General features: G+C 40.5%; 1 protein-coding gene across 2 annotated transcripts in view; it reads right to left on the reverse strand.

Annotated features, from left to right (window-relative positions):
* LOC139944266 (interstitial collagenase-like) overlaps window positions 1-14,808 on the reverse strand; it is a 94,261-nt gene that overhangs the window by 23,409 nt on the left and 56,044 nt on the right. For both annotated transcript variants that reach the window (XM_071941253.1, XM_071941254.1), the window contains one exon: window positions 10,625-10,787. In XM_071941253.1, coding sequence (XP_071797354.1) covers window positions 10,625-10,780 — 156 coding nt within the window. In that variant the 5' untranslated portion in view covers window positions 10,781-10,787. The remainder of the gene's footprint in view (window positions 1-10,624; window positions 10,788-14,808) is intronic.

The following is a 14,808-nucleotide window of genomic DNA, read 5'->3' on the forward strand; positions in this document are numbered from 1 at the left end:
CTGGCGCTCTGATAGGTCTAGCGGTTAAGACATGTGATCTCTAATGTGGAGGTCGATCCTTCGGGTCTAAATATTATACTAAATAGGACTCGAGGCATCGAGTAATTATCACACATTGGTGTAAGGGTAAAACTTACATTGTCTTCTTTATCCTTGATTCAAATATTCCATCAACGGTCCTAAACTGGATGCGTTTTATAGGGTTGTCATCATTGTTCTTTATAGACTGCAGTCTGGCTCCCGTACCCGTCTATTGCTGCTGACTGCGTGGCCCACTCTTCCCGCGTAAAATTACACGTGTTTGTTATGTTTACTGATTGTTGAATTTACCTAAGGTTTATTGTATGTGTTATGTATGTATGATGTATGATGTATGATGTTATAACAATAATTATTTATTTTCATATAACCTTGCCCAATAACTATGATTAACAAGTGTATGAGTTGAATAATATACAATGAATTTTAAAATATGTTTTTTTCTTTAAAGATAAAATGTGCTCAACTCCTGCAAAACAGGACTTTGACGTCAAAATTCGAATCGCATTCTCATTGCAGTATGAACCGGGTTTTGCCCACTATGTTATGAGTTCTTTAAAATACCATATTATTGCCAAAGCATTTTAGACGATGTACCTCAATGGAATAGTAGTGTCGGTGAGCTAATACCTTTAAACAAACCAGAGTCGCGTAGCTCTTTCTCAATCAAAATAACCGGTGTGTTCAATGGGTGCGTTCGTTTAGCTTCCCTGGGTCGACCCGGTCTTCCCCCGGTGCGTTCGAATAGCTCCGACGTCATTCCAGGGGCTCACCCGGGTCAGCCCACAGTGCCCTGCTTGTGGAGTGGGTCACTTGGGGGCTGTCCCCAGGTGCATGCCGTCACCATGAGAGGGCGAGTGTGCTCGTTCGATTAGCTCATGTCTTCCTGTAACATTAGCTCTTGTCAGGGGCTCACCCGAGTGAGCACCGCGGGGTAGACACAGGGAAGCTAATCGAACGCACCGATAATATACCTATTGTTAATAGTAAGCAAAGACCTTTAATATACGGTGTACCTTCCGGGAATATCAGGTGTACCTCATACGTTCTATGTTCAGAGCTAAACCCACTCACTCTGTGATGAATCGTTAAAATACCACGCCGTTGCCAAATACTTTCAGACGGTCGGTCTACCTCTCGGCTCTCGGTGGTGTGCCTTACATCAGGGCCTACAGGCCTCCATAAAGCATACGCTCATTGTATACGTTACAAAGTTTGAACCAGACATTTTACACAAAACTCATAGTCTATCAATGTATTACATGATCAAATTGAAGTATTAAATCACAATGGGAACTGCCCGAGTTAGTTTGTAAATAGTTTGGGTTCGATCAAAGGTATTGACTGGAGGGAAATTTGAACCAATAACATCCGGATCAAAGTGTAAAATGTTAGTTTGTTTTCTCACTAAAACTAAAGCATTCAGTATAATTAATAATAGCATAAACAGTCAGTAACACTAACAGCAAATAACATGTCGACGTTAAGTAAGGAGAACACGAAAGGTAAGCAGAAAAAGAGTGTCAGACCTGTACATGCTGACCGGAGACCCTATCAACAAGTTCTTGATCACCAGCCTTCACTTGCTTAGTATTATAACACTAATTAAGCCACACAATCATTAATCATATCAACGCGTAATAGCACTTCCAACAAGACTGATGATGTATCAGTGATGACCGGGTGACCTCCTTTGCTGCTGTGACCCAATTAGTCATAAGTCACCCTCAATATTTAGGCCTACCCAATATCAGTCTGGCCTATTGATAAAAGACAGGGGGATTGCTGACAATATTGGGAAAAGTGTTATAATTTCTGCGGTGACTGATGGACGCACGAACTAACAAAGATTGAAGCAACCTTGAATGAACTAATGGCATAATCTTATAATAGGCATGTCATGTATTAAGACCAGTTTGGTATTGTTTACCTGGTACCTCATATAAATCATGTTCTATTGTGTTTATTGTGCATGGGGAGAACTGACTAACATCTGGGGTGGGTGTCAAGCACCGATGTGATGTGAACCAGGCTCTAGGAACCAACACTGCTGTCCCAGTTCCCCAACGAACCATCACTGCTACTGCCCTGTCCCAGCCCCCCCCCCCCCCTCGTTCTGCATTAACACCACGCCACGTATTGCGTTTTAGTTACAGCGAGCCAATAAACACACAAACAGATTCTTGCAAAATATCAAATCCTACTACTTGTGTTACTGTATTGATCAAATACAGATAAAATGTAACGTTCGATTTATAAAAGTGAATCTGAGTAATTTCACCATGGTCGAGCCATATAACTTTTCTCTGGCGCGCCAGCTAGGCTCTGCAAAATGTAGCAGTTAGTGCTAAGCAAATTGGCTGAGCAAAAAAAATGCAGGATACCAGTCGCAGATGATACATGTGTATGTGGTATTTTTGCTGAAAGCATTTTGTGCTTCTTACTTTTGAGAGAGCCGTTTCTCACAATGTTGTATACTATCAACCTCTCCTCATTACTCGTTACCAACTGAGGTTTTATGCTAATAATTCGTATTTACCAATAGTGTCCACTGCCTTTTAAGGAAAAACTGACATGATTTTGAATTTCAGACAGTTTCATGGTTGAGCTCTTAGTTAAACGGTGTGACTTAGTTGACATTAATGTCGTCGTGTGTGGAGATTTACCGGACTCTTTATTGAAACACATGTGTTGTAATCCGCGACATCAACATTTTAGCATGACTTCAAACGACCTCAGTGTGCAAAACCAACTCGATGAAAAACCAACTCGGTACAATTTGAAAAGAGAAGGGACAAAACACCTCAATAGACGAATCCCACAAAAGCACCCGTCGAAAATAATTCTTTGGGATTAATTTGCGTAAAGATCAAATAATAAAATGGTCCCGACGGGCATTTCACTGCAACCAAAAAGAACAACAAAGATAAACTTTCTTGTTATGTACGGGAATAAAACTGTTTCCTGTATGATGCATTTTGCTGTCAATAATTCCTAGTGTATAAAAAAGGTGGAAAACCCCTCAGGTTTTATTTGGGGGTCAAAAAAGCAAACTCAAAGTATAGACACACAAACGACAAACGGGGGCATTCATTTGCACCACTTTTGGTACTGTACCCTGGTTATCAGCTGTTGAACCCATTGGGGAAACAGACAGCTAAACTTTGGGTAACAAATCGGCGTTCTATCCCGGTGACTGACGGCCGTCGGGCACCCCCAGTCTTACAACACCGGAATGGGATTATATTGGCCTTTCTTTCCACTTATTAATCTAGCGGGATTTATCTTCAATTTTGATCGGATGTAATTAATCAGAATAAGCCTACACATTATGGAGCCAAAGGGGCAAAAACGGGGTCACCCCTCCTAGCAAGTAAAAATACAGTCAAAGTTGAAAGAATACGTGCCGACTCTGACTTCAATTTTAGGCTGACGTTAAAGGCACATTTTCATTCATTCATTTATTATTGCTTTAACAAAAAATTCCAATGGCGACCAGAGGTCGAATTACAGAAAAATATATAGAGATTAAAAAAGAGAGAAAAACTACATTATGAAGAACACCTTTGTACTATGGTAGTGCAGTATTCTCAACTGGTGTCTCCCAATATGCAGAAAATGAAGAAAATGAATCTGTTCAAACTTTGACTCATTGGTCATCGAAGTTGCAAGAGAATAATGAATGAAAAACACCCTTATTGAAAAAATTGTGTGCCCTCAGACGCGTAAAAAAAAGCTTCATGCCTAAAATCCTTTAATAATATTCCTTGAGTGAGAAACTACCTCTTTCTCAAAAAACTATTTTACTTCAGAGGGAGCCGTTTCTCATAATGTTTTAAATGCTATTCTAACTTGTTCACAATTTAAATGTAATTTTGAAATATTATGTACACTTCTGAATATTTCGTAATTATCGATTTAAAAATTGGTCCCCAACCTCAAGGTTTTGAAAAACTTAAAACACTTCTGGCGTTGACGGCGCGCGACGACAATGCTTTGACGTCATATCTTGGAGTTTTCGCGAATCTTACAGAAAAGCGCTGGATAAGGTATTCGAAATGATTGTTTTTTTACACAATTAAAATCTATTTATAGTCATATGACTCGATTTTCGTATTGATTGAAAACATTGTTAATGAAATTCAGCAAAGTTCACGACTTTACATTTTCGTTCAAGCAGGTCTTTTACATTCATATTGTTCCGAGTAACTTCAACACCGTAGACGGCAGCCCTGCGCAGCCTTCATCAATTACCCCCACAAACTTTTTAATGAAACGAATGTTCCATCAGGCTTAATCCCCAAGTTCTTAAAATAGTTAACGTATCGAATGATCCATATGATCATACCCGATTATGTGGTCTCGCATGATTTGGAAACACGTAATTAAATGTTAGCACATTTTTGCAACCACGCACTATTAAATAACCCAATCAATGTTTTGGAAATTGGTGATTAAGTTTGATGCCTAATAATGTTTCCTACGTTATGGTTGGGCCTTCCTTATCGTGTGCCTACATGAGTTGGGTTGAACCGTACGCTATGAATACTGCTTCCTTTGGTAAAGTGCTTCTTATGGGTTATCATACGCCACATTGAGAGAACGTAAAACCATGTGTAAAAGTCACCATAGGGCGATATCAAGAGTATTGTGTATAATTTATACAACCCATCCTCACGTCATACTGTCCTGACCTTGTAATACTCAAGATGCCATAAGACCTAAGGGAGATTCACGCACGTAAATGTGTTCAACCACACAGGACTAGACTTTGAAGGAACATCATTTTGTTTAAAGGCACATTTGTAATTATTCAAAATAACTATTAGCATAAAACATTACTTAGTAGAGTGTAATGGAGAGCTGTTGATAGTATAACATACTGTGCGAAACGGCTCCCTCTGAAGTAAAGTAGTTTTCGACAAAGAAGCAATTTTCCATGAATTTGATTTCGAGACCTCAGAATTAGATTCTGAGGTCTCGAAATCAGGCATCTGAAAGCACACAGCTTCTTATCTCGCAACTTCGACGACCTATTTTGAGCTCAAATTTCCCGAACAGGTTTGTTATTTGTTGCATACTTTGAGATGCACCAAGTGAGAAGACTGGTCTTTGACAATTACCAATAGTGTCCGGTGTCTTTAAGATGCAGTACTTTTTTGGAGTTGCGTCTTAACTCTGATACCACTGGGCTTAACCGATTTAGTAGATAACTGTTACGCTCGTTAAACGCAAGTGACGTGTGCAAAGGGGAAATGGAAAACCCTGGCCTCTCAACAAACTATAGTTAGCAAGAAGACATCATGCGATAGGCAGCAATATGGAACTCCACTTGAAATGGGGACGGGAATTCAGAAAAAAAATGTACAGAAAGTGGGCTAGCATTCTAAATTTGGACAGTTACCGCCTGAGGCAGTAGCGGTCAAAAGAGGGCACTCTTCATAAGCAATTTCCTGATCATTAAGATGCCGATCCAGTGCTGCGGTGTTGTCTAAAGATCCCAGTGGCCTCAAAACAACGGTCACATCTACATGATCTGACACGAACTAAAACATAAAGTATATAATCGTAGAGGGCCTATAACTAGGCTTTGGCGAGCAATGGAGAAGTAATGTCTTATTAACCCTCCATCAAAAGTACCGATTTGTGATCAGGTGCGTCGTGTCAATGTATAATAGACAACGTGGATTCCCAGTTGGGTTTAATAGCCGATGGGCCATTCGTCCCAAGTGACGTTACGATTGTTCCATATGTCAAGAGGCTAAGCTCATTAACTCTGTGAAATTGTTACACTTGATATACCGTATAGGGTCTTGACATATCCAATACTGTGTTATAAAGTGGATGGTCCCAATTGCATGACCTCTGGCTAGGTAGGAATTAGGTCGACAGACGCGCCCTTCGGTTTTGGTTTAACGCCTCCTTTCATCCACCCATGGTGGTGTCCTTCCATGGTTGTACACTCCAGTCTACAGACAGTCCATTATGGAGGGATTTTTAGAAACAATTTAGATCACAGATGTGTTAAAATTCTGGGCCCAATTTCATAGAGCTGCTTTAAAGGCAGTGGACACTATTGGTAATTGTCAAAGACTGGCCTTCACAGTTGTTGCATCTCAACATATGCATAAAATAACAAACCTGTGAAAATTTGAGCTCAATCGGTCTTCGAACTTGCGAGATAATAATGAGAGAAAAACACCCATGTCACACGAAGTTGTGTGCGTTTAGATGGTTGATTTCGAGACCTCAAGTTCTAAATCTGAGGTCTCGAAATCAAATTCGTGGGAAATTACTTCTTTCTCGAAAACTATGGCACTTCAGAGGGAGCCGTTTCTCACAATGTTTTATACCATCAACCTCTCCATTACTCGTCACCAAGAAAGGTTGTTTTGCTAATAATTATTTTGAGTAGTCACCAATAGTGTCCACTGCCTTTAAAACTCTGGGCCCAATTTCATAGAGCTGCTTTAATGGGGCGGATTTTACAAAGACATACTAGTATACGTCTTTTCTTGAGATAAGAAAAACCACCCTTGATTACTTTATGTGCTTTCAGATGCCGAATAAAAGGCTTATCGAGACAGTTTTTAAAAGAACACGTTGCCTTGGATCGGACGAGTTGGTCTATAACATGCGTTTGTAACCGTTTGTTATAAAATGCATATGGTTAGAAAGATGTTTTAAAAGTAGAATACAATGATCCACACAAGTTTGCCTGGAAATTGCGTGGTTTTCCTTTCACTTTGCGAAATAACACGGTCGGCCATTTATTTCTGCTGCCCCTTCATTGTGGAACGACTTGCCGGATCATGTTAAACTTTCTCCATCAATAGACCTGTTCAAAACTTCCCCAAGACTCACCTAAAGAGGACTTTATAAATTTTCCCGATTGTTGTGTCTCTGCGCCATGAGCATCTTTAGATGGATACCGGCGCATTATAAATGCCCATAAATTATGATTATTATTATTTTTTCCAACCATATGCATTTCATACCAAACGGTTACAAACACTTCTTATACACCAATTCAGCCGCGCAGTATTAAGCACCGTGCGCCATTGCTGCGTGCGGTGTACGTGTGCCCAGTTTTGTGCACATGAGGAAATCATGTTTCTTTTCACTCTTTATGGACATGAAATGTTTTCCTCAACGACTATCACATTTTCCTTAACAGGACATCATGATATACTAATGAAGATCACTGACTACAAAATTTGCAATCAAATAGAAACAGAATCATCTTGAAAACGGTGCTTATCTTAGGTGAATTAGGGGGAAAAGACGCGAAAACTGCATGAAATAGTCACTAAAATGAGATTTTGTCAGAATTTCAGTATTTCCCTTTGTGCTTAATTAAAAAAAAAATAGCAAGAATGTAGTAAATCGTTATATCATGCAGCCATATCAGAGAAATCGCATAGATTGTCGAGAAAGACATTAAATTTCCATAAAAAGAGAAAAGAAACATGATTTCCTCATGTCTCTGTGCACAAAACTAGGCACATGTACACCGCAGCAATGGCCACGGTACTCAAAACTTGCGCGCCTGAATTGGTGTATAGACCATAGGTTATTCTATTTTATAACACCCCTTGCGAATATTCTGTCTGCTCATTGGTTTAGAGCGCGTCACATGACATGCCTTAGTTTTGCTAGACGACGGCCGTGTGACAGTGCGTCGGTTTGCCATGCGCTAGTCCGAAGACTAGCACACGGCGTGCAGTACCAAGACGTCCGTTGCGTGTACGAGGATGATAAATTAATAGTCTGTAACCATTTCGGATTGCACGAAACTACATGCAGCACAGTAAAAGTGTTTGCAATCTGTATTCGCGTCGTCCGTTGATTGTAGCATTCAGGTCTCTAACTTAATAATAACAGTACAGTATCTAGAAATGTTTGGGGTGTTATAAAACAAATATTGACTGCTTTTACTCGTGCAATGGTTAAAAACTATGACTCCCTCGGTGATCCCCGTAGCGTTCTATTTTCCCTCGGCTTCGCCTCGGGAGAATAGAACGCTCCCGGGGATCACCTCGGGAGTCATAGTTTTAACCATAGCACTCGAAGCAGTCAATATTTGTATATTATAACACCCCTTGCAAGTATTCTGCCTGCTCATTGGTTTAAAGTGCGTCACATGACATGTCTTAGTTTTGCTAGACGACGGCCGTGTAATAGTGCGTCGACTAGCACACGGCGCCGTGCGCTAGTCCGACAGACTAGCACACGGCGTGCAGTACCCAGACGTCCGTTGCGTGTACGAGGATGATAAATTAATAGTCTGTAACCATTTCGGATTGCACGACACTACATACAACACAGTAAGTAAAATTGTTTGCAATCTGTATTCGCGTCGTCCGTGGATTGTAGCATTCAGGTCTGTAACTTAATAATAATAGTACAGTATTTAGAAATGTTTGGGGTGTTATAAAACAAATATTGACTGCTTTTACTAGTGCAATTGGTTAAAAACTATGACTCCCTCGGTGATCCCCGGAGCGTTCTATTTTCCCTCGGCTTCGCCTCGGGAAAATAGAACGCTCCGGGGATCACCTCGGGAGTCATAGTTTTAACCATAGCACTCGAAGCAGTCAATATTTGTATACTATATCTATGGTATTGACCCCTTGCACGCGTATCACACGCGGCGACTGATACCACGCTCACCATGTTGGTGGGCAGTTAGGTTTACGTGTATTAACGCCGCGTCGCCTAAAATGTGCACTTCACATGCATAACGCACAGCATAGAGTTATATATAAAAACGCACAGTGAAATTGCCCACCAGTATGGCGCATTCAAGATTGTTCTGATGATGACGTCAGGTGAAATGGGTCAATAGACCAACTCGTCCGATCCAAGGCAACGTGTTCTTAAAGTAGGAATAATGTAATGCCTTATATTGAACACACATCATGAAATACTACATCAAACACACTGGGAACGTTTCACTTCGACTCAATCGTGCAATGAGCCCATAACAAAATGTTTATCTTTATATCGTTTCCAAATGTTGAAATAGATCACCGTCTGCTGATGCATTACAGCGTCTTCACGCATGTCAAGAAAAAACGAAAACATGTCAGAAGGAATTAATCTTCAGGACGTCTGGGCTAATTTGTCTTTCATCTGAGGCAACCTTGTTAAATAATAACCTGCCAACAAACTTCCCTTCGAAGGTGAATCGATCCGTGTATTTTCTTTCTCGGAATACATAATGTTAAAAGCAGGTCCCTCATGTGGTACGTAAATCTATCATGAACGTTCTGTGTCATGAATGCTCCATAACCTGAATGTTCCGTGTAGGTATGTAACAACCGAAACCGGTTATTTAATTACAACTCAGCTGACTAAGTCATGAACGGACGGGAAAGTGACATGAAGCAGAACGATGTACCTGCTTCAATCTGAAGTGGAACACACCGAACGTTGAGAGACATGAATGGGTGCGGGGGGGGGGGCTATGTTTAGGGCAGCATGCATCCATGTTGCCCCTGGCGGCACCAACAATTCATAATTGAGTCATCAGGCACCATCAACTGATTACAAATCTTTCCTCGGTTGCAAATTACCCGAGGAAAAAAGATCTAACAATAAAACCCAGGAAAACATCTGAACTGGTTGAAGACGAGTTGATCAGATCAAGTGTGTAGAATCATATCCTTACTCTATGGATTGGTACAACATAACGGGGTTGTTGAAACCCCGTTCACACAGTTCTACGCTCTTACGAAGACCATGCCGATCAGACCCGATCCGCGATCTAACCAATTAAGGGCAACACTGCCGTCAACATCCAGCCATTTTAAGAAAATTAAAAACTCCACACAAAATGCACTGCTTCCACATCAAAAGTGTTGCTGACTCGCTGCCACTACCCCTAAGACCAATGACGACCAGACCACCAGCTCAAGGATACCAGTCAATTCACACAATGACAACACCGCAACTGTTAATGTGAAATTCATTTTTTTGACAGAATGAGTAATCTGACAAAGCATCTGATAGCCCTAATATTGTATCTTATATTCATATATTATAATAATTTTTTAACAACTTCAGCATTTTAGATACCAGCTGTTGTACCTTATGCACACAAACATAAACAAGGACATTCCAGGGGTAGGTAGGCCTACGACGTGTCAAGGGCAAACCACCACTGGGACCCCCGAAATGAAATGACTTTTCCAATATGGGACGGTGTAATGGGTATAGTGGTCACTAAAGGTAGTTTGTATGTTTTGGTTTCACAGTTCCAGGAAAATAAATCGTTTCAGTCCGAACACAGTATTGAATATTTATATACATGTATGTTGGAAAAGAATTTCAAGAACCCTGGAAACACCAATTTAAAGTATTGTCGTTTCACACGATGTACATTTTGTACAATTTTCCACCAATATGCCCTTGGTAAATTGCTCTCGTGTGAAATGGGCTTAATGTGTCTCAGCCATGAAGCAATGGATAATTGGCACCAAACTGAGTTTAACATCATCAATAAGAAAAAGACACACCAAATGTGATTATTAACATTATGGAACAAAAGAAGAAAAAAAAACCCAGCAAACTAGGTACGTACCTTTTCTTCCAGGTCCAATCTAGGCAATACTACCCGGTGAGATGACTGTCCTCCCCCCGTCGACAGCGTCATCGCGACGGGTATGAAGGAGCAGAACGCCGCTGTGAAGACGACGGCAGCATGCCGCATCGACCATCGGAACTCCAGTACCACCATGTCTCCCCTAATAGAACCCAAACGGGAAAATAAACCATTCAAGTGTTGAAACAGTCATCAAAATAACCCCACAATGTTGGATCGCTGCTCTGGACAAGGTTGGCTACAGGTCACTGCGCATGCTCCATTATCATTACTTTCAACCAATCACGATCGTCGTTGGCTATATTTGGTGTTGTTGATGTTTTGCTCTTAACATCTTTTAAGATCAGCCAGGTTTCCTTGGAAACTGCTTTAAGACAGATGGGTCAATAGAGGGTATGGAACTATTTATCGTACAAGAGGAAATTAAGATTGCAGTGTGGAATGAGCTGAAGAGACATGCCCCCTAACATTTCCACAGCCTGCACATATTTTTGTGTTTAAAGGCACTGGACACTATTGGTAATACAAACTTAGCATCAAAACTTAATTGGTAACGAGCAGTGGGGAGCTGTTGATAGTTAAGTTTACAACATTATGAGAAACGGCTCCCTCTAAAGTACTATTATGTTTTTGAGGAAGAGGTAATTTCTCACTCAAATATAAAAAGACATTAGGCCCGAGGCCTTTCTAATAGGCATATGACGACAACACACAGACTTGTGCAAGGGTGTTTTCCTTCATTGTTCTTTTGCAACGTCGATAATACCAACTGAGTCCAAACTTTCACAGAATTATTATGCATGTTGGGATACACCAAGTGACAATATGCTGTCTTTGACAAATACCACAGGTGTCCAGTATCTTTATATGTTAACCAACAAGTGATCTTTTTAATTAGGTCAAACAATAATATTTGTCATTTGGTCTGACTTTTCGGGAGGGTGGTGGTTGATTTACGTCATACTGTTTCGTTTGTATTGTTACCCATTTGTTTATTCAGCTTGCCGGACGGTTAAACACACTTTTGTTCGTTGTCAACGTTTGATTTCTTAAGATACCATGCGTAAAATTTGCTTCATGGCTTGCTAAAATGTAACAACACATTTCGCTTCGCTCAAATACTTCAGGAAGAATGGACTGATGTGTTTTTCAAACATGCTACCGGGTAGTTCCTCAAATTGGTTAAAGGCAGTGGATACTATTGGTAATTACTCAAAATATTTATTAGAATAAAACATTACTTGGTAACAAGTAATGGGGACAGGTTGATAGTATAAAACATTGTGAGAAACGACTCCCTCTGAAGTAACATAGTTTTCGAGAAAGAAGTAATATTCTACGAATTTGATTTCGAGACCTCAGATTTAGATGAGGTCTCGAAATCAACTTGCATCTGAAAGCACACAACTTCGTGTGACACTGACAAGGTTGTTGTTTTTTCTTTCATTATTATCTCGCAACTTCGACGACCAATTGAGCTCAAATTTTCACAGGGTTGTTATTTTATGCATATGTTGAGATACGCCAAGTGAGAAGACTGGTCTTTGACAATTACCAATAGTGTCTCCTGTCTTTAAGCTATCAGTAGATCGTACAAATGGACGTTGGTTGGACAATTTGAAAAGATCCAATTGGGAACATCCAGACGTGAAATACCACCAGTCTTTAGTAAACGTTTTAGTCAATCGTGATAATCTTCGTGATAATGTTACAATGTTACCTTTTTACCTATGGGCCATGTTGCCATTCCTGTTAAGTAAACTAAAACTCGTATATCAGGTAACTTCTCTACAGACAGTTCCGCTTTCCCAAGACGACAAAAGGAAACAAACAAATATATTGTTGATATATGAAATGTCACAACCCAGCCTCGGTTACAACTTCTTTTAGCCCATCTGTTCAAGCATGCAACAATACTCAGGGCAATCACCCGCCTCTGCTATACACAATGTGGATTAGAATCAACCCCCTAGTAGTACTACGGCTACGGTTTCTCATTCCGTAAACCAGACCAGACATAAATGCGCTATCGTCAGTCAATGGCCCGAATTATTATATCACGGGGAAGGTCAGCGATCGTGCAGGGCATTCACATGTCAGTGTTATCCCTCCACCCCCCCCCCCCCCCCCCCCCAAAGTTGCCTAACCTCGATACTTTAAAGTCGACTACCAAATGGTGTCTTTTGTATTTGAATCTCCCCACAAACAGTTTTTAGACTCCACGGATGCTCCTCCGTATACAGGGTGCGTTCGTTTAGCTTTCCTGGGTCGACCCCGGTGTGCGGCGGGTTTTTTTTCCAGGACGAACGTGTGCAGATAATTACCCACGTTCGTCCTAGGAAAAAAAACCGCCACACACCGGGGTCGACCAAGGGAAGCTAAACGAACGCACCCATAGACTAGTGGGATTCCTGGAAAAAGTGAATGTTACAGGGGCATTTTGGGGGTACAATTCGGGAACCCGACTCTTCAACAAAATTCCAAGTGTGCCGAATCCAATACAACGGGATCCCAAGTGAAATGTTTTGACTACAATTTGAGTATGCAACAACGCCCTTAAACCTTACGGTTCCTTTCATCCCAATAGTCTACTTGTTATCAATCTTGATTTGATTTGGCAGAAAACGTTCATCGTCGCTCATTAATCATTTATTTGAGTCTTATCAAAAAGACAACTACGAGATAGGATGATTAAAGCTTGTCGATTCTGAGCAGGAACTTAGAGCAACATAGCCAGTGGTATAGACGTTTATTATGTCACTCTTGATAACAAGCTGTCCTTGAGGGCCAAAGTGCTGACCTTGTGGTGTCACTCACTTCTCGTAACATTATTTGCAGTAATCGAAGCGAGCGTTTACATGAACAATATTTTAATGCATTCATCGATGCAGTGGGTCTGTCAAAATTATGAAGGCCAGTCTACGGACTTGCGCTCCTCAGACCAATGCTGTAAAGGTGTACTATAATTTGCAGAGTACATAATCACAGGTAACATTCCAACCCAATTTTCATCGACGGTAAACTTATTTTTTTTTCTAAGATTTGAGAAACAGCCCTTGGGCTAGGGCTTTTAGTGCAAGAGACACAGTTCCTTCTTAAATGGAAAACTTCTCTGGGTGCATCGGACTATAACAGACAATCCGAGTATAAAGATGGCAAAATTAATGCTGCGGCTTTCCTTGTATCGGAATACTATTGGCAAAATTAATGCTGCGGCTTTCCTTGTATCGGAATACTATTGGTAAATTACTCAACATATTTGTAAAAATGTTCACAGATTTGCTCTTTTATGGAAACACCAAGAAGTAAGATTCAGGATCACTGGTCGTTGACAATAATCAGGTGTTCATTGCCTTTAACCGTAAGTAAAACCTGTACCAACGATTTTAAAAATCACAGCACTAAAGTTTTAAGTTTACTTCAAATAAAAAGTGTGAACATACGATCCCAATTAGATCCCACATCGAGTGCCACTACAGAACCAGTTGTCTCAGAGAGTGTGCCTGTACTACCATTCGTCCTTACCAACACGCCTTGGCCTCATTTAAACCGTGGCAATTTCATGTTTGGAAATACCGGCTTCGTTGAGCAGCGTATATTCACAAGACTTGACGAGCAACACACATCGTATAGGAGCTCGCAACACGAGTACTCTCGACCTGAATGCAAACATTTGGTTTGGATTTCCAGAAAATCAGCAGACGATACGCAAGCTATATATTCCGACCAAAGGCGTGTGATTAGTTTTCCACCCAACACAAGCTACCAGGCCTAATTCAGGTTAAATGTCTGGCAACACTTCCGACGGTAAATGTTTCATGCTTGCAACAAATTTGCTTAAAACATGGAACACTTGTGTTTGGATAACCAGCTGAGCTTGATAAATTTTGTATACTATGTAGTACCTTTTTAAACTTGCTTACAACTATTCATGAACTCAACATCATACAGAAATTAAGTCGACCACACTCATATAACTCCTTAAAGCCACTTTTCTCAACAAAAAAAACCAATCTTACTTATAGAGGGAGCAATGTATCATAATATCAACAGATTTACACCATTTTGAGAAATTACCAATAGTGTCCAATAATGTCCAATGGTGTGTAAGCTGAACCAATATTACTAAATGTTGAAGTATCACAAATCCAAAACCTTTCTGT

Source organism: Asterias amurensis, chromosome 11 (genome assembly GCF_032118995.1).
Source record: "Asterias amurensis chromosome 11, ASM3211899v1".
Classification (NCBI taxonomy): Eukaryota; Metazoa; Echinodermata; class Asteroidea; order Forcipulatida; family Asteriidae; genus Asterias; species Asterias amurensis.